The sequence below is a fragment of the Glossina fuscipes genome, unplaced genomic scaffold, assembly GCF_014805625.2.
Source record: "Glossina fuscipes isolate IAEA_lab_2018 unplaced genomic scaffold, Yale_Gfus_2 61, whole genome shotgun sequence".
Classification (NCBI taxonomy): domain Eukaryota; kingdom Metazoa; phylum Arthropoda; class Insecta; order Diptera; family Glossinidae; genus Glossina; species Glossina fuscipes.
Window position 1 is genome coordinate 4,162,186 of NW_023998433.1, and position 20,031 is coordinate 4,182,216.

The 20,031-nt window shown below is 33.9% G+C and overlaps 2 protein-coding genes across 10 annotated transcripts in view; one reads left to right on the forward strand and one right to left on the reverse strand.

Moving 5' to 3' along the window:
* Positions 1 to 230: 230 nt before the first annotated feature.
* Positions 231 to 7,997, forward strand: LOC119637976 (mucolipin-3-like). Of its 2 annotated transcripts, XM_038034471.1 has the most exons (4): positions 279 to 307; positions 369 to 813; positions 3,341 to 4,191; positions 4,249 to 7,997. In XM_038034471.1, exons 2-4 carry the CDS (start codon positions 457 to 459, stop codon positions 4,991 to 4,993), a joined length of 1,953 nt encoding a protein of 650 aa, XP_037890399.1. In that variant the 5' UTR covers positions 279 to 307; positions 369 to 456; the 3' UTR covers positions 4,994 to 7,997. The 2 variants fall into 2 exon arrangements, with proteins under 2 accessions (XP_037890398.1, XP_037890399.1); XM_038034470.1 differs by having other exon boundaries at positions 231 to 813.
* An 83-nt stretch (positions 7,998 to 8,080) lies between these two features.
* Positions 8,081 to 20,031, reverse strand: part of LOC119637975 (receptor-type guanylate cyclase Gyc76C-like) — a 67,552-nt gene continuing 55,601 nt past the window's right edge. For 4 of the 8 annotated variants that reach the window (XM_038034463.1, XM_038034464.1, XM_038034465.1 and 1 more), the window contains 14 exons: positions 17,256 to 17,504; positions 17,000 to 17,197; positions 15,041 to 15,106; positions 14,749 to 14,961; positions 14,519 to 14,673; positions 14,226 to 14,448; positions 13,592 to 13,763; positions 13,362 to 13,522; positions 12,935 to 13,231; positions 12,427 to 12,759; positions 12,202 to 12,367; positions 11,802 to 12,111; positions 11,512 to 11,740; positions 9,495 to 11,444 (listed from right to left, as the gene is read on the reverse strand). In XM_038034463.1, coding sequence (XP_037890391.1) covers positions 9,495 to 11,444; positions 11,512 to 11,740; positions 11,802 to 12,111; positions 12,202 to 12,367; positions 12,427 to 12,759; positions 12,935 to 13,231; positions 13,362 to 13,522; positions 13,592 to 13,763; positions 14,226 to 14,448; positions 14,519 to 14,673; positions 14,749 to 14,961; positions 15,041 to 15,106; positions 17,000 to 17,197; positions 17,256 to 17,447 — 4,665 coding nt within the window. In that variant the 5' untranslated portion in view covers positions 17,448 to 17,504. Of the gene's footprint in view, positions 11,445 to 11,511; positions 11,741 to 11,801; positions 12,112 to 12,201; positions 12,368 to 12,426; positions 12,760 to 12,934; positions 13,232 to 13,361; positions 13,523 to 13,591; positions 13,764 to 14,225; positions 14,449 to 14,518; positions 14,674 to 14,748; positions 14,962 to 15,040; positions 15,107 to 15,269; positions 15,360 to 15,422; positions 16,536 to 16,999; positions 17,198 to 17,255; positions 17,505 to 18,376; positions 18,559 to 20,031 lie in introns of those variants that run through there. The other 4 variants (XM_038034466.1, XM_038034467.1, XM_038034468.1 and 1 more) reach the window with 4 other exon arrangements.

Consider the following 20,031-nt stretch of genomic DNA (forward strand, 5'->3'; position numbering starts at 1 on the left):
TTCCAGTCGACTTGCTGATACCTGTTGGTAAATTTAAATTTCATACGCTAATAACCAACACTACAAAAATTTTATATATCACATACGTGTAATTATAAATATGTTCAGTTGGAATTGACATTGCCACATTATACGAAGAATGCCTTTACGAAAACAATATTGCCATACGCATTTGTTAACATCAAGTATTTCTTAAAACAAAAGCTTAGCAACGCTACGTTGAAAATGAAAAAACGAAAACAAAGGAAAAAAAGTGCCAAAATAGGTTAAACAATTTTGAATAAATTTTCATTTTACAAGTCTAAGAGTAAGCTAAATACATAATTGATTAAAAACAACGGAAATCGTAATCGAAATAACTTTAACAGTCACCCCTTTTAAGCATTAAATACTGTGAAAGAAATATTAGGCTCTGGTGGTTCTGCGTGCTTACAAAAGAGAAATTAATTCCGAGACATGGCCACCAACAGCAGGACTTTCGCACATAATAATATGATAGATGAAGGCACAGTAAGCACAGGGAATCTTCGCGGCGATATTAGCAAAGAGAATTCATGCTGCGAAAGCGAAGAAGAATACGCCAGCCCTCTCGCTAAACAAGATGAAAGTGAGCAAACAATGCAAAACGGAAGTGGTCGGAGTAATTCCGAAGGTTTTATAGATATGCCAGCACCTTCTACTTTAACTGAAGGAACACCTCCCAAATCTTTATATCAGGAGGAACGTATGAGACGTAAACTGCAATTTTTCTTTATGAACCCAATTGAAAAATGGCAAGCTCGTCGAAAATTTCCATATAAATTTGTGGTACAGGTAAGTGTACATATTAGCTAACTATAGGCTACAGAAACCACCATACTAAACATAATTTATACAGCATCCAATGAACTTATGGTCATTCTGTATATGCACATGCATCTTATTTAATTAAATAACGTATCTTTTTATAAATATATATACATATATGTATATAGATGTTGTGTGTGGGTGCTTTGTGTATTTTTTTTGTTTCCGACAAGGCAGTGGACAGAAATAAGCAAGATATATAAAATTATAAATATTGCTTATAGCGACTAGTTCCGTTTATTTATTTTCCGTTTTATTTTTACGTCTATTTCTCTTATTACCATATTACGAAACATAATTGCATATAAAAAATATTCCTCACTTAACGTAATTTAAAGTAATAAACTTTTCCAGAATTGACCATATACCATAAATTGGCATGAGCCAACGTATTTGTTTTTCGATGTATTACAATAAAATTAGTATATTGAAAATAATTATAATTATGCCTCTTTCTAAGACGGGTGCAGGATTTTTGTTGTCAATTCTCATACTTCTTCTCGATATGTATATGTATATAAAGTTCTAACAATTTTAAACTCCACAAAAGCGATTCTTAACATCTATTAATATCCAAATTCAGCATACGAGTAAAGATTGTTTCAGTTCGTACGCTCAAAATGTGTTATATTACATTTTCGAATCCATGATTAGCAATCGATGTATGTTTTATGATTCAGTAGGATGGATTTTTATACCCTACACCACCTGTGATGCAGGTATATTATCTGGTATATTAACTTAGTGCGGTCGCCCGTCTGATGTCTGTCCATGTAAATTTGTGTCTAAGCTACAGGTCGCAATTTTTTAGACATTTTGATGAAATTTGGTACAGTGATCTGTTTTCAACCAAGGCCGAATACTATTGAAAATGGTTCGGATCGGTCGTTATATGAAAAAAAATTGCAACATTTAAAAATTTCCCGGCAAAAATGGCTAACTAGTAGTATTTCGGCATTGTAAAAAAAAAAACCCGTCTCATATAGCGAAGAGTATAGTTCATACGACAAACAGGTATAATGCTCAGTGCTTCATGATGAAAATTATGTCATAATTGTAATTTAACATAAAAAAAATAAACTGTGCCAAATTTGGACTATACCGCCCTATCTTTTGGATCCTATTCCAATGTCGATTTTCACGAAATTGGATCCTTTATAGAGCAAAAAAGTCAACATTTTAACAAATGATGATGGAAATTGACCCATAATATTACAGTAATTTCATACAAAAATGGACTCTACAAAGTTTGGACCATCTGCGCCTATTTTAGTATTCTGCCCAATGTAAGAATTATATCTATACTATATTAGGTTGCGTTTGAGGCCACCTTCCTCATAAATACGAACCTGAAAAATATGCCTTTATGGCAGGATATAATTTTTGTGTTCTACAGTAAAAATAAGAATTGTGTTAGACATTGTGATGTAGGGTATTTAAGGATTGGCCTTGCCCGACTATACTTGTTTTAACTGGTTAATTACCCTGATTAAGTATTACACAATCTTCATAGCACTGGAAGCTGTCGTATTAATTTATTCGCTTTGATAGCAATGTTGAGTAATGATCTGGAGAATTCACAATATCGGCTACGATGTATAGGCAGTCGCATATACCTAAATGAACTTAAAAGGGGCGTAAGAGTATAAATATGTATATACTGGGTAGTAGCATGTATACCTATTTCCAGGTATTATAAAACGAAAGATAAAAACAGTATATCTCTTCCGATAATAGGTACCACAATGCTTAATGCAACATTTAAATCTATTCGTACTTTCAGGCGTATTAAATACGCGATCTTAAGTCATAAGTATCCATGGCGAAAATTAATTAAAGCACGCTTTCGTAAGGGGAATGCATAATCAGTCTTGACTATTCGAAATTAGAGAACTAAATATATGCATCAAATATATTTAAAAAAAATAAAAATTTAATTATTCGTTCAAAGGCTCTATCGTTTTTGCAGAAAGTTCGTAAGCCACCAATGCCGTTCAATATCATATATTCAAATATCATTTCCCAATTGAGATCTCCTTCCATTTCGTATATATATATATTTAATAATTTTATATATGCGTAATTAAGCAGCTTATTGTGAAATATATTTTACATTTCGATGAGAGAGTTACGCTTGAAAAGCACATATACACAATGTACATGCTTGAGAACAATAACTTGCGTTTGATAACAATCCAGGAATTATAAAGTTCTTTATGTAAATATCTGAAACGCTTTAAAAAAAGAAGTACAATTTGTAATATTTCGAAAAGCATTTACTTGGTAAATCATCAAATAAAAGTAATATAACATATGAACGATTGAATGTTAGATCCCTTGAACTTTGCAGAATAAGTGATGCCATAAAAATATTGTATTTTCTTTATGGACAAATGTATGTGCATTGTTAAAATTGTCGCACGCTTTTCATTAGTAGCCGTGTTTCTTAAGTTTAATTCGATCATTAAGTTTTATCTCCTCCGGTAATTTACAGATTGTTAAAATCGTTTTGGTAACTATGCAGTTGTGCCTGTTTGCCCATTCGCGATATAATCACATCAATTACACTTGGGATAATCGCATAGCGTTTTCACATTTGTTTTTACGTGGGTGGGACTCATCTCGCGAAGTGGAGTCTTACCCACCGTCGGTAGGACCATTTGCTCTCTATGAAAAAGCAAAATTCTTCGATACCATTGATTATGCGATTAATGGCTATGCGACTTTAAATCGTTCTATAGGACCCTATGATTATCCGACAAATGACAACAGCATGGCAGTCATGAAACTATGCTTATATAATTATCGTGAGGGCATCATATTTGGATTCAATGAATCATACATCTTTAATCCCGAAATAGAACGATTATGTGAATCTTTGCCAGCCAACGTCACAACAATCGGCGTTCAAAAATACTTGTCCCAAAGGGACGTAGAAGTTAGTTTTTCGTCTTTGGTTAAAGCAAGCTTGGAATTTGCCATAAAAACGGTAAATTTTAAAGCCTATGGTGGACCCTTGTCAGCCCCAGATTGCTTTAAATTTAATATAACCATATGTTTTGATAATCGGGATCATGACGGTCAAATGTTACTATCTCTGGATGCCGACGCAATGCGATTGCATTGCAACGGTGACGTTGATTTTATCTCAGATGCTGAATTCGATGCCATATTACGCAGTATATTGAATATCTTCGTTTTATTGGTATGTCTACTATCGTTCGCGTTGTGCGCACGCGCTTTATATCGAGCCTATTTGCTGCGCTGTCAAACTATACAATTTTTTCGAGTACATTTCAACAAAGAGTTAAGTTTCGAAGGTCGTCTAGAGTTTGTCAATTTCTGGTAAGTATCAAAACATATGCAACTGTTTTTATTTAAACATTTTGAGCATCTTTTCAGGTATATTATGATATTGTTTAATGATGTGTTGCTAATTTTGGGTTCCGCTTTAAAAGAACAAATTGAACGCAAGTTTCTGGTTGTCGATCAATGGGATACGTGCTCCCTATTCTTGGGCGTTGGCAATCTCCTAGTATGGTTTGGAGTCTTACGCTATTTGGGTTTTTTCAAAACATATAATGTGGTGATTTTGACTCTAAAAAAGGCAGCACCCAAAATTTTTAGATTCTTAGTAGCTGCGCTATTAATATATGCCGGCTTTGCTTTCTGTGGCTGGCTTATACTGGGACCTTACCACATGAAGTTCCGTTCGCTGGCTACCACATCCGAATGCTTGTTCTCACTGATTAACGGCGACGATATGTTTGCTACTTTTTCAACTCTGTCATCCAAAGCTAACTGGCTTTGGCTATTTTGTCAATTGTACCTGTATTCGTTTATATCACTTTACATTTACGTAGTTTTATCATTATTTATTTCGGTTATTATGGATGCCTACGATACGATCAAATGCTATTACCGCGACGGCTTCCCCATATCGGATCTACGCGAATTCGTTGGCACTCGCACTGAAGAAGATCTGGTTTCGGGTATTTTTATGAATAACATGGACGATTTCGAGCGAAGCACCATTATGGATGCAGTATATAAAGTGTGCTGCTGTGGCTGCTGTGATCGATTCAATAACGGCAACTCTCCCACTGGTCCAACAGGGTACACCAGTTTGGATAGTATCATGAAATGAAATATCTAAAATAATCTTGCACATTCATCTCACATTGTTTTAATCAAAGGATCTGCTAATAATGACTAAACTCAGATGGACATTGCCATTGCGTTTATTGTTGTTTAGTCGAAATTGTGTTTCACTGAAATATGCTTGCTTAGACAATAGGAATTTTTAATTAAAATATATACATTTACATACCTATGACAATGTTTATATACCTCAGTCATAATAAAAATCTTATGTACATAAATACACATCTGCATGACTAGCCGTCTATTTTTTCATTCAATCATTTTACTTTAAATCACTCTTACAAATTTTGTTATTATTTCTTTACTCCTTGCTTATTTCCTTCAAAAGTCTAAGTCTATTGCAAATATTGATTATACATAATTTTTTTAAGAAATTATAACTTCTTCTGTACGTTGAAAGTATCGGCTTGTACATTATTTTAATGGAACTTGCAATGAAGGAATCTCTTCAGGTCAATACAATTAACTTTCTGCTCGATTGAAATTAATCATAAACAAGAAAATGGTTAAAAATTAATTAGCTGTGTAATTTTGGGACTCAACGGAATGAGACTGCTTTCTGTTAGATTTAAAACAATCAAAGTCATATCAAGCCCACCCTCAAACACTCGAAAATTGCGGAATTATCTAATTTCTGTTTTTAGTACAAACTGGCAACTACATAAATTATAATTAGCTCGCAACTTTCGTCTGAAACTTAATTTGCCAACTTCGAGAAGTAAGCCATGACCATGACTAACAAAACAAAAAAATTTGCCTAGGGTCAAGCTTGATATACCCCAAACCGCTTGTTCTATCACTTAGTGTAAACCACGATATTTGTGTAAATGAATGTTGTTAAAAAAAACCCATAGAATCGTCTAATAAATTCATTACTTCTCTGAGAATATTAAGAAAGCATAGGAATGCGGTATTTTTTGTGCTTAAAGTAGAAAAAAAATATCTGCATAAAATTTCAACTCCTCCGAAAAGAAACCCATAGATTTACCTCCATCAAAAATGAACTATATGACCTGGTATTAATCCAAAATTTCAATAGTAGCTTCACACTTACTAAAGAATTTAATGAAAACATGCGGTGATGTTAAAAAAACTCACACGAATAAAGAAAGTACGCAAATGTACTTATTGCAAAAGAATGGTAACAGATATATTATATAAAGTATTACCTATCATTCTAAAAAACTACGAATTCCGTGCCGGTGTGTCTTTTGAAACTCTCCACAATAGGAAGAATTTTATGCGATTCGTTCCACAAATGAAAGCCTTATTTAGATAAGGGATGAGTCATAGATTGGAACGGGTAGTATTCTAGTCAAGATGTTGTTCATACTAGACTTCGATTATAATATTTCAATAACAAAATCTATCAATTTACCGAAAGCAAGGATATATTTCTATGTAAACCCTTTACATTATGTCAAGCTTAAGATTTTCTCTTCTATCGTTGCATTAAGATAGTATTATAAACTATCGAGAACTAATAAAAATTACGCGTTATCTGGTCAACCTACAGGCCGCAAATTTTTAATGAAATTTAATACATGTGTTTTGGCCCAAAAATAAACGCTATTGAAAACGGTTCGGATCTGACCACTTTTTCGAGCAATTCCGATATAACATCTTATTTTGAAAAGTCGATACGTGGATAACTGTAAGGTTGTGGGGGTATTTAATGATGTGCCGAGCCCTACTAAAGCATTTCTACTTGTTTTAATTTAGATAAATATTTATTATAGATTGTACTTTACAGTTTTTAATTCACTGCAATCGTGTTTTCAAGCGAATTGTTATTGTATTGAGCATTTAGTTATACAGTTACATGGTAAATATTTTTGATCCAAGTTTTAGACTATTGTCTGGTACTGGTTGAAGATACAATTTCTTGCCTGTTATGGCTCGCATCTCAATTTTTGTCATCGCAAGGATTATAAGCAACGATGTATGTATATAGCCGTCGAAATACACTGTTGGACGTAAATTTTATATTTTACTTTTATCATTAGCAAAAATCGAACTGCATAACTTAAAAAAGCTGTTGAAAACTGTTGAGATTTGGGATAACTTATTGACAGAATACATAAAAGTTAAATCAATTTTAGAGCTTCTCAATCCATGATTAAAAATCAATTATATATATTTACTAATTTGAATATATTAACATTTTGGCTCAAGCAATTCTTTCATTCTTGTTTTTAGTTATTGGCAGAATGTCAAAAAGCTTTTTATCAATGAATGACCTAAATCATCATAATTAAAAGATAAGAGTTTTATTTTTTCTTCAAATTTTTTTTATTTTTTTTATTTTACATGTGATTTATTATACACATAAATATATGGCAATTTAACAGAGAATAATTACAAAAAGAAACTGTCTGTTGACATTATATTGTATTCTTCTTGCACTTTTAATTTTTCTTTACAACTATGCTTACACATACACACATACATGTAGGCACACACACACAAACATAAGGGGACGAACACACACTTAATCATTTATACATCTACAGGCATATAAAGGTCATCGATTATGCACAGTAGCACTTTCGTATTTTTATTTTTTTCTTTCCTTTTATTTTCATAAATTCTCTAATAAAATAAATAAGTTACAATAAAAAGTTGACTTGTGTTATAAATATTTTTTTTGAAGCTCCTCAAGAATGTATAGCCGTGTGTAAGTGTGTGTAAGCATGCAGACTTCAAAAACTAACAACGATTTCGTGTGGTAATTAAAACTAGAAAACAATTGTAAACAAAAAAAAAAGCAAAAATATATCTTAAATAAATAGAACTAAAATGTGGATAAATGTAAAATGTAACAGATGTAACATACACACGTACTCACACACTCTCATGCATATATGAATTGACAATTAATAATGATATATATATATATATATATATATATATATATAAGGAAGTTAAAGAAAAGCGAACGACTGCATGCATGTGGTTTAGCAATTTTTTATAGCAAGCACTAACAAGAAAATAAGAAAAATTTTGAAATTATAATGTTTAAGAAACTCCACAATTATAAGCACGTATACATAACATACAGTCAGTTATAACTAAAAATTTATCTAAGTGCTCCTAAACTACATTCATTCACTAAAATTATATTTAATGGTAAGTTCTTTTTCGCGATGTTGTATGACGTACCAAATATTTTAACGCTTAGTACAATTAATTTAAAAACAAAAAAAATCTTAACTCAATTTAGCTCTATTTAACCCACACATATACTTCTAGAAGCGTATTGGATACATACATACATCAAAACAAGTAAGAAACCTACATTCGTCTTGAGGAAAACCCCTATTAACCTATCACCTAAAGTAGATATATGTTTCTTGCGGTCACCTTAGTGAGTTGGTAAAGAGCTTATCGACAAATTTTAAATCGATATATTGAAAAGTATTTAATTCTAAAGAATAATATCCTTCCAATAGGTATAAACAAAATTTACTTACACGGGTGTAGAAATATAAATATCTCGCAAGTCAAATGTTTTAACCTCATATCATAAAAACTAATCGGCAGGATATTTTACTTTCTACACAGCTGCGTGTGGTAGTAAATTCAAATTTATGTATTATAATTTTTTTATATTAACAGATCAACTGTATGTTTATTACCGTATTGCAAATCTAATCAAGAAATACTTATGCAGCCATCTGGCTAGACAAGCATTTCTTGAGGCATTCGAAAAATTATTGATGCTATCGGTTTAATAAACAAGTAAGTGCTTATCCAGAAGTTTTCAAATGAAGATAAAAGTTATGGGTATTACATTACCTATAATATATTGGGCCATAAAAGCAAAGAAAAAAGCTTTGTCGTTAATTCGCCTTTCCAATAATCTTTCCTAACGATATTTTGATTGAGTTTATTTATATACAATTTTTTTTTCTTTTTTTTAATTGAATGCAAAATAGCTTTGAAATGAATATTTCATTCTTAAAATCGAATTCAAATAAAAAATTTTAAATAGAGATAATGCGCTTTCATCATTGACTAAACTTTAAATATGATCTATGTGGTCTATATGTCTATGTACATGTATGAAGTACCTATGATTCTAAAATTATTTTCTGCTTGTATGGTAAAATATTCTTGTGTTATAATAAGGTTTTTTTGTTTGGTGGAGAAGTCTCATGATTTCACATTCATTGAAATGTTTTCCTTTTGTCTACACACACCCATATATGTGGTTTGCGAATATACAATGAAATCAATCTATCGTATATCGTAATATATGTTTGTATGCGTACAACATTTGTTTTGGTTAATTGTGTTATTTTTTAACTAATATTTAAACGAAGTGATTACACAAAATGTAAATAACATATATAGTACAAGTAAACAACTAGTCTGGAGACTGTGACTAGACGCAATTCTAAAATGCTTCCTAAACTAAAAACAAAAGTTATATAAAATATTTAGGATGCTTATCCTCGTTCTCGTTTGCCCCTCTTTACTGTTTATACAATACTCTCTCGATCGCGGTTAGTCCCGCCCATGTCGCTGAAACCAGGTACTCTTCTTACTGCACTAGGCAAAATACCTACTCTTCGTAACGATGCTTCGCTGGTTCTCTTGCCATTACCGTGGAATATACTCACTAAACGATTGAACAGGGATGACGAGTTGCCCTCATCAGATACATTTCGTGCAGATTTTTTTGTTATCTTCGGTATAACAGAGCTGCTCGCTTGAGTGCCATCGATGTCGTCCGCATAGCTAACACTGTTACCGGTATGATGCTCTATATTTTCCAAGGAATGCCATCGTTTCAATCTATCCATACTAGCACTGACACTGGAAGGATAAGGTTGACGCTGCAAGAGAGGTGATTGTACGTCTTCCTCAATGGTTAAATCACCATTACAATTATTATTTAGGTGTTTATATGGTAGTGTAGTAAGAAGGGGTGTCGGGCTCCCAAGAAAACCTCCTCCACTACGCCTTCGGTTGAGTAAAGACGGTCCTACTGGCACGATAGTAGCCGAATTTTGCAAATTTATATCGCCGTTATCGCAGGCTATTAGTAAACCAATATCCTCATTGCCTAGTTGCTCTGTCGTGGCTATATCACTTGCAACGCCAGCCTTAGCCTCTCTATGTTGTCTAATCGGTAATCCTGATGCGTTATCAATTTCACCATTTGGGTTGGCACTTATCAGCGCCACACCAGTATCTAAAGATCGCGAATTGTTCTTTTTAAGTTTGGATGGCGGCAGTTTTACGGATTCGTGCCGCCTACGTAAATGAAATGGTATAGGGTCTAAAGAAAGTGCTTCCCGCAAATTATGCGCCGCGAATACTGTATTATCACATATAACACCACTACCATATATTTCATCAGTTAGAGCCGTCGAGTTTATTCGACGATGAGGTCGTACCATAGCCAAAGGTTTCTGGGAGAAATCATTAGAGATTGCGATGACACCTACGCTGTAATTTATCCCAACACTATTGCTATCACAGTTCATTTCGGAATGCTCCAAAGTATTATGCGATAACTGTGCGACATCTAGCACTTTACCAGCAACGCCTATACCAACACTACCATAATAACTTATACGCTCCGGTATGCTGTTACCTTGAAAGCTCCCAAACCCGTTTGTTGCAAGCCGTTCGTAACATTTCGGTGGTAATCGGGGCGAATCACGTTGCATTTGATATGTAGAACCTTGCAAACTGTAATTAGACTCAAGGTCAGCCTTTGGAACACTAGATTGACGTCTCGAACCGTTCGCTCCATATGGCATGCCAATAATACTTGGTTGACGGGAATCAGAATTCAATTTCGGACTCCTTCGTGGGCGGCAAAAAAGAGGTGGAGGTAAATCAGTCATATCAACAGGTTTCTTTTGTATAGCTTTTTCCGTAGCTCCTATTAACCAATAAGTTATCACTTCACCTTTTCCTTTCATATGCACAACACCTCGTTTCTCTGTAATATAACCTTCTAATTTGTCTAAGGCATCTTTACATTTACTAGATATATGAATTTTTAACGCTTCGCCTGTTGACTCCATTCGAGAGGCAGTGTTTACGGTGTCGCCAAATAAACAGTAACGCGGCATTGTCAAACCAACTACACCAGCTACAACAGGGCCGGTGTGTATACCAATCCTCAATCTAAGTGTTTCATTGGGTCGATGAGCTATACGATGCTGCTTCACTGCTTGTAGTAATTCTAAAGCCATGGAGGCAATTTCACCCGCATGGCGATTACCATTTTTAATTGGCAATCCAGACACTACCATATAGGCGTCACCAATTGTTTCTACTTTGTACACATCGTAACCACGGATGATGCGATCAAAAACTGTGTACAGGTCATTAAGAAAATTAACCACCTGCAAAGGTGTGCTTTCGGCAGACATGGCTGTAAAACCCACGATATCGCTGAAGTAAATGGTAACCTTTCAGCAAAACAAAATCCAGATAATTCCGTAAAAAAAAGTTTCAATAAAAATTTGTTCAACTTACTAAGTCGTACGAGACGGGTTCAACGCCCAAACCCATGGTTAATTTCTCAGCTACCGATTGCGGTAACATGCGATGTAATAAATCCTCTGTTTTCCGTTTCTCTTCGCATAACAAACGAGTTCTTTCGTTAACAATGTCTTCTAAATTGTTAGCATACTTCTCCATCATTTCCATCATTTGGTCCATGATGTTTTTCGTTTTACCGCCACGCATCTTTTTTAGGCGATTCCTGTAAATATGAAAGAAAGGTAGTAAAAAACTCCAAAAATACTTTATACGATTTTTAATACCTGATTGTGGGAAAGTCAGGTCTGACTTCAGGATCTTCATGCCAACAATCTGTAATACAACTCAAGACGTAATCTGGACATAATTCGCCTTCAATTATGCACTCTAATTCTGGTCGAAAAGGGGCGTCGCCCTTAATTGGTTTCTTTTTTACCAAATCTACGATCTGCTTTGGCTCAAACATTGTTTGACCAAATGGTCCTTTTCGACTAAATATCTCGTACATTATAATCGCGAAGGCATATACATCACCCTTCTGCGAGCCATAAATATGAGAATTCCTTAATAATTCAGGCGCTTTCCAGAATTGGTCTAAAAACAGAAAAAAAAGAAATAAAGAAACATAATGACTGAAAGAGGACGAACAAATGTTTCAAAATAAAAGTTATTATTATAAGTTACTTCTATAATGCTGATGTTCACCGATAGATTCACTCTCAGCACAGTATCGTAAATCGTGTAATCCGAAATCAGCCACTTGTAACATCCAACGTGAAGTGACAACACAATTTGATGACTTTAAATTGCCGTGATATACCAACGAAGAATCGTGTATATAAATCATACCCTGGAAAAGTATTAAAGGCTTGTTTTGATTCATTCAAGTATATGAGATCAAAGACAAACCTTAATCAAATCATGTATAAGTGAAGCTATAAACAAATCATCCAATTTAATGTCTTCATTCTCAATGATATCGTACAAACTGCCCTTAGCACAGTAATCGGTGACTAGCAGAATGCGCGTCGGCTCTACGCAAGCTCCAATAAAACTATTTACGTTGTCATGACGCAATTCCCTCAACAACCGCATCTCCTTCATAATCTCTCGCGACATGTCCTTCTTTCGAAGAAATCTTAATTCTTTAATACGTACAACAGCTCCACGTAAACGGGCTGTAGATGTAAATACTTGATTTGAGCAACGAGAACCAAATGATTGGGCACTAATCAAGCTCAACTGTGAAATTGAGAGAAAGAAAATTAAGTTTATAAATGGAATGAATAACATGAAGAAAAAATAAATGAATAAAAATGTGTTTCTTATACTTTCAATCATAAATATAATTTACTCTGCTTTGTTACACAAATAGAATATGTAAACAAACGCGTTAATAAATGGAATTGAATTGTACCTTGCTAGGCGACGAGACAATATCGTTGCCCGAGTAACCTTTAATTTCGTTTATATCAATTTTCCAAAGAAGACCCTCGATTTCAAGTTCAATCTTCCACTTCCGATATATGCTCATGGTAACAACTCCAGCACAAAATAACAGAAGACCTAATATGCCGGCTGCTACTAACGACGTTATGTGACGATCATCTTTTTTACATAATTCATTAGCAAAGCCACACATGGGCTCGTCGAATGGACGATCACCGCCCGATGGCCAATCGACCCGTATCGAACCATTAATGAGTTTGTATTCCTAAAATCATTGCAATAAATCAGAACCTAAATCAATATACTTGTAAGTGAGAATATAAAATAATAAAAAAAAGGCCACTAGAAATACATAAATAAAAGAAAAGTATAACTAAAAGTGACGACTCACTCACTGGAATATCACGTCCTTGCTGAAAATGAGCCACAGGTACCATATGAAAATTACATGATAAGTTTTCGCGATAAGAGTATTTGAATGGTTTGTACGCCAACACCGAAAAATTACCCTCTGAATCACCATTACTGTCAATATTGATTGTAGCACCAGTAACACCTGCAATATCCTCATTCTTACTTTAGGAATTCTTTCCTCCGCATTTCTATTAAACATTGGAAAACTTACTTTTATATGTACGATTACTGATAATAGTTTCGACAATTTCTATGCCGTCGCTAGCTACATCATGCACCTCATTATCATTCAATTTGCTTTTCTTTTCGCGCAGCAACTTATCCAAAGCCCAAGCGTAAAGTCTAACAGAATCATAAAGGTATGCGGCGTAGATTGAAACGAACTGTAGAAAAAAATTATAATATGCAATCAATCTTTTTTCTTCTCTATGAATCAATATATTTATCTATTATCAATATATCCATATATAACTAGGCGTATACGCATATACTATCTTCCCGTAAAACGTAAATATTAAAACGGAAGACATAGGTCTGCTTTAAGGCACAGCGTAAATCACCAAAATTGACCGCTCAACTTTCTGTTTGCTATTTTCCGGGAATTTATCGAACTAAGCGTTATAAGCACCTAAAATGTTGTTCATAAATTTTTATATCTGTAATTAATTTTTGTACGTCTGTATTATTGTGTGTATTGCATGCTCATTTAGATCATTCAACTTCTAACAAGAAAGGGCGTTTGTACAAGTATAAGTACGTAGGTCTACGTATGTTTGTATGCCTCGGGTTTTGTTTTTGCCAAACGACATAAGTTGTAGAAAACCGAGCACGTAACAATGCCTTACCTTGATAAAATTATTACTGTGGAATAGTGATGGTAATACGAAATTGAAGGGATCTTGCAAATTATATTGGCGTACTTTCGCTGTAAAATTTTCATAGCTATCGGTGGGTGGAGTGGAGGCTACTACTAATAAGCTGCGAGCACGCTGAGAGAAGTTTTCAGATTCATCGCACGTTTTCATATGTTCTACCTGATCGGGTTTACGCAAATACTTTTCGGCTTCTCTAAAATAAAGGCATTAGGGCACTAAAGTTGATACAACTTCTGCGATTAAATAAGTTTAAATTCACATACTTTGGTGTGTAAGTCATCATATCCACAAATATAACCATATATTCACCCTTGGCAAAGAGGTTCGCTGTATCCATTGAAGCCATAAAATCAACTAAAGCACTAGCCGTGCCCAAAAATACATAGATACGAGTTCCATTCATGGTATTTTGCACCACCTTTAAAAAAAAAAACAAATGAATATTTATTGATAGTCGAAGAACCTTTACGATATAAGGAAAAATATACTTCACCTGGTACCAAAATCCTGTACGACAACAAGGAAGCATTAGTTCACAGCATTTCGGCATATTATCGATAAACGACTCCTTATGATTTATTGTCATATTGAATTTAATTGCCTCCTGTTTCAACAAGTCGGCCACCGTTGTCCAGACCTCATCATGAAGAATAGAAAACTTTTTCCATCCGTAATAGCGTAACAATGATATTACAGATTTAATAACCTATTTATAGGATTTTACAAAAGGATAAAAAATTCATCACAACACAAACATGACAACTTATATATAACTTTGAACTTACCTGTGTATCAGGGGGCTCAGTGCGCGCAAATGTACGTATAGGAGAAGCCCTATTCTCAGAACATTTCTATAAAACCAACGTAAACAATGAACAACAGAGTAAATAGAAAGTGACAAAATATAAAGAAGTGAGAAAACTATATCGTAGATTAAGTCGAATTTTGGATACCCATACTCTATAGTGAAAATGTAAAAATTTGCTAGTGTTTTTAATTCAAATTCGAACGTACACAAATGCTATCCCCTCCTTCCATCCTTCCCTTCCTATAATTCTCCTGACCCCTATCGTGCCTGCACATATATTAGACATCCCTGTGTGGCTAGTCAAATAAAAAAAAAAAAAAATTGAATGCGTACTAGTTAACCATGTATTAAGTAATTACCTAAGTACTTAGCAAAAGTGTGTTAAGCTTCCTAAATGTGTCGACCGCGTGACTGGTGAACTAAAAACTTGACTTAGCCAAGTAAAACTTCATAAAAAAAGTTAAAATGTTATAATTATCAAAAGTACGACGTCCCTTTCACCACTTTTTCTCTTTCCGGAACATTGCGCTATGTTCCATATGTTGTGTGTCTGTGCTGCCATGTACATTTCGTTATACCATTGTTGCGCGAAAGCATACTTGCATTTGAATATATCTTATATTTTATTATTTTCATAAGATTGCTTCCGATTAATTCGAAACTTTTCTGCTATTTGTATACAGTCAATAATCCACGGGATTAAGTAAAAACACATTGGTTTTTTTTACGATATTCGTCTTTCATCATCAATATGATATTCTTTAAGAGTAACATGATCATTCTAACGTTTCTCCAACGTTGTGACGCATTTTTTTACAAAGCAATGCGTCAAGGTTCTCGAAAAATTTCAGCTTCTGCAACGATCTCATCATTTTATCCAAATATATTTTCTTGAAATGTTCTTTTGGGATTTTCAAACTGATAATAGCCGGTAGGATCCACATCTCGAGAATACCGCGATTCAAATTTCAACTCATGCAATTTTCCAATTGTAGTCATCGATTATTGAGGGTGCATTTTTTGCAATTTGTGTAAATGCAGTTCACATTTGAAGAACCGTTTTCCTATGACCAAGTTTTCATACAGAATAGTGAAACAGCCTTTCAATATCTTGTCAGCATTCGTTTGTCATTTGTTTCGATTAGGGAGATTAATTTTAAAAACTTTGTTGACTGTTTGTTGTTTTCTGATCTCTTTTGGACACATTTCCTTCAATATTCCTTCAGATAAAGCACCGGTCAAATGTTGTTTTCAAAGTAGTAGAGTGTCTGTAACACTTTTCAAGCTAATGCTATGTTTAAATGATATACTTTCCCACCGAATATCAACGCTCGATCGAACGAAATTCGAATTTTTCCATTGTATTGAAACCGACAAAAGTGGCGTCACGATAGTCCTTCTGTAACTCATAAATAACATCATCGGAATAACATCGAATTCATCGCAATTTTGGCACAGGATTCGAGGATTTGCATTTTCTAAAACTAATTTTTTTTGAGAAATGACATTTGTGTATCAGTCCCGGAAGTTATTGACCAATATGTTATATAGGAAAAACAATTTACATCTGGCGGTAAGTAACGCTGATATACGTCCAAAGTCTTTAACTTAGGGATAGGAAACACATCGTATCGCTTAGAGGATGGAATTCCTCCATTAATGGTTGAAGATAATTTCGGCATATGAGGGATTTCAATTATGTTCATATTTATAGGGAAAATTACTTATTGTTATCGAACTGAGTTAAATTGTCGCTTCCCACTGTTTGTATATCATAAACATAAAAATCGATTATACTGAATAAATCGAAGGAAAACATGACAGTAAAGCCATGTTCATTTGCCTGTAGATAATCGTTTCCACCTTATCATATCTCACCTTATATTACCTAAGCAAAGCTACTATTAATTTAAACGTACTAAATAAATAATCTTACATAGGAAATCATGGGAATGTTACGACTTTGTGTGACTATCGCTTCAACATAACAAGGACCCTCTGGACCGAATATAACTGCTACACCATCACAAATCATTTGCGTTATAGCCTTGGTTGCTAATACCGTGTCACCCTTGGTATCATTCCACCGTAACTCTAATACAACGCCCGGTAATAAATTTGTGTCGTTATTAATCTGGAAAACAAACCTTTTTAATTATTTTCGCTTTGTTGTATATATTAGATACACAAACCTCATCTAAAGCCATGGTAAGAGCTCCTGATATAGCCAAGCCCTGTTTGTCTTTGAGCTCACCGGTTATGGCGGTTAAATAGCCGACCGTAATTATAGTACGATTTTGACTATCGCGCACTGATATGACACCCGGAACCAGTATTACTACCACCGAGAGCAATAGTAGCAAACGAAAGGGCCAACGCGTCATGGCCCCTTAGGCCGGGGCCGATCAGCGCGACGCCTATGAGTAGCAATTTTTCGAGCACTGGAAAGGAGAATAAAAATAAAAGCATTTCCCAATTGTCGCATTTTTCAAAAGTATCTGCATACATTTTTTATTAAACAATATTCGCATGATGATTACCAATGGACAACTTTTCATTCATTTTATTATTCAATCCAGCAGTAAAGGTAGCATTTCTTTTATCTTAAACTTTAAAGCGGGTTTAATGTAAAGAATTCATTTATTTATTATTCTTTTTTTTTTAAATAAAAATCCTATCTATTAAACAACAAATTCATATTTGTGAATGAAATTGAATGCATTTGTATTGATTTTTTGCATCCCTTTTATTTTACAAGGAAGATATGCAAGCAATTATGATTCAAGGATCTTATAATTCTCCAGACAGAAGAAATAGTTTTTTATTCTCGAATGCCACAACGATAGACCTTTCTTTCTTTGAATTAAAGATCGACTATATCGGCGGCGATGACATGTGAAAAAAACAAAAGCCTATCAGAGTACACTAAGAATAAGAAAAAACTAATTTGATTTGAAATAATTTTCGAGCCCAGCATCGAAAGCGCAGACTATAGTGTTCGTGGGCTGTGCATAAGAGACCATGTAAGAAAATATATGTATATTACTTATTTCCTTAATTATTTTATCATTTATATATTTTATATGTATATTATTGTATATTTATTACATAGGTAAACGAATATACGCACTGTCGATTAAAGTTTACTTCAGAATCGGCAGAATCGTATTCGATTATTTATATATAAATATATAATAATATAATTTTTTTTTCGATTTATACACATAGTAGATAAAAATTGTAAAAAACCTCAAAGAGCGGGTAAAATATTTCAAAGTATGTTTCCTATCAATAACTTAGAACGTCTCCGTACCTGAACATTGAATAGAACCAATTAACAAGGACAGCAGTGAGGAAGATTTCCCCTCAATTTTCTGATATGATCGCAATTGGCAAAAGTGGACTTCAGGCGATAGTTTTTCCAACTAGACCCTTTTACAAAGAATTACGGCATTCCGATCAAGGCCGTAGTCCGTGTGGTCTCTCTTTAGACAGCTACGAAGGTTAAGATATGTACAAAAACGACAAAAAGAAGAAAATCACGTGGTCGATTCTTGAAATATAAACCAGAACACTTAACATTGCACACAAGGAATTAACATAGGGGAAATATCCATAGCCCATGCCTATGCTTTACGAATATGATAACGATCAGATTAATGGCATGTTTATATCATAGATAAAAAATAAATAAATGGGGATACCTTTTTTCTATTCAAGTTTGCAACCTGCGTATATGTTCCAAAATCTTCTGGTTTAAAAAAGAATATAAATGTTAACAGTAATTCGAGAGAAAACTCTTAAAAAACTTTTGAAAATTTGGAAATTTTTGTCAATTTTTTTAATTATTATTATTATTATTATTATTGTTAATTTGCCCAGAGATATAAATTCAAAGACTAAAGTGTTAAACCACTAATATCTGACGCTACCGGCTTTATTGAAAACTCTGCAATTGAGTTTTGAACCAAAGACCAGTTGAGTTGAGTTGTTGATCGGGATCCTCTGCCTACTCGGTTACTCAGATGGTTTCTTTGTCTTTTTTATATTTGAAGTTTGATCGACGAATAAAAAACTGTATTGCGATGGCATCCCAGAGACTCCTTTTGACCCAGCAGAGTCTCCACTGTCTGAGCTTTAATCAGTTTTGGATTAGAGATGCTTAAAAACATGTGGTAGCCTTGAAGAAAGTTTATTGAAGCAGAGCTGCTTGAGCCTGGGTGTATCATACGTAAAGTGACTTATTTATCAATTTTTTTTTTTTTTTTTTGACAAAGGTTATACGCTCCATGAACAAGCTCAATAAATTAAATTAAAACGATTTATTTTAGCTCCTTTGAAGGGTGTAGTTACTTCATTGATGTACTCAATGCTAAGAGTCTTAGCGAAATCAGCTAACGAATAAATGAGTTTTTTAAATGCGATAATTTAAATAGCAGAGGAGCGGACAAACGATCATGGACTAAATTGAATTAGAATCTCACACTGATTAATTGCGATTAGAGGGCATAGAGTTTCTTAGGTTGGCAGACGTATTTTTGAGTTTTTCCACGCTGTGTAGAAAAATATATAAAAAATCACTAATATTACCAAACCTTTGCTTAAAGCTGTCCGCATTACCTGCTACAAAATATATATCGAATCTCTACTTTTTATATTTTGGTGCCTTTTTTCGTTCTAGTCGCAATATTAATTTTTAACGAACCTTTACGCAATAAGAAGAACAGACGTACTTACAAATAAATTTCAATTTTTGTTGCATCACTTTTCGAGATGATTGCTTGTGAATCAAACAAGTAGTTATTTTTTTCAAGTGGGTCACCCCAGGGACACGTGTCCAGTGAAAAACGTGAAAAATCCTAAATTGCCTTATATATACAACGTTTATTGCATTATTACACGCACGCACATATTCATATATATATATTATCATATTGTCTCCGGCTGCCACATAAACAAATATATGAA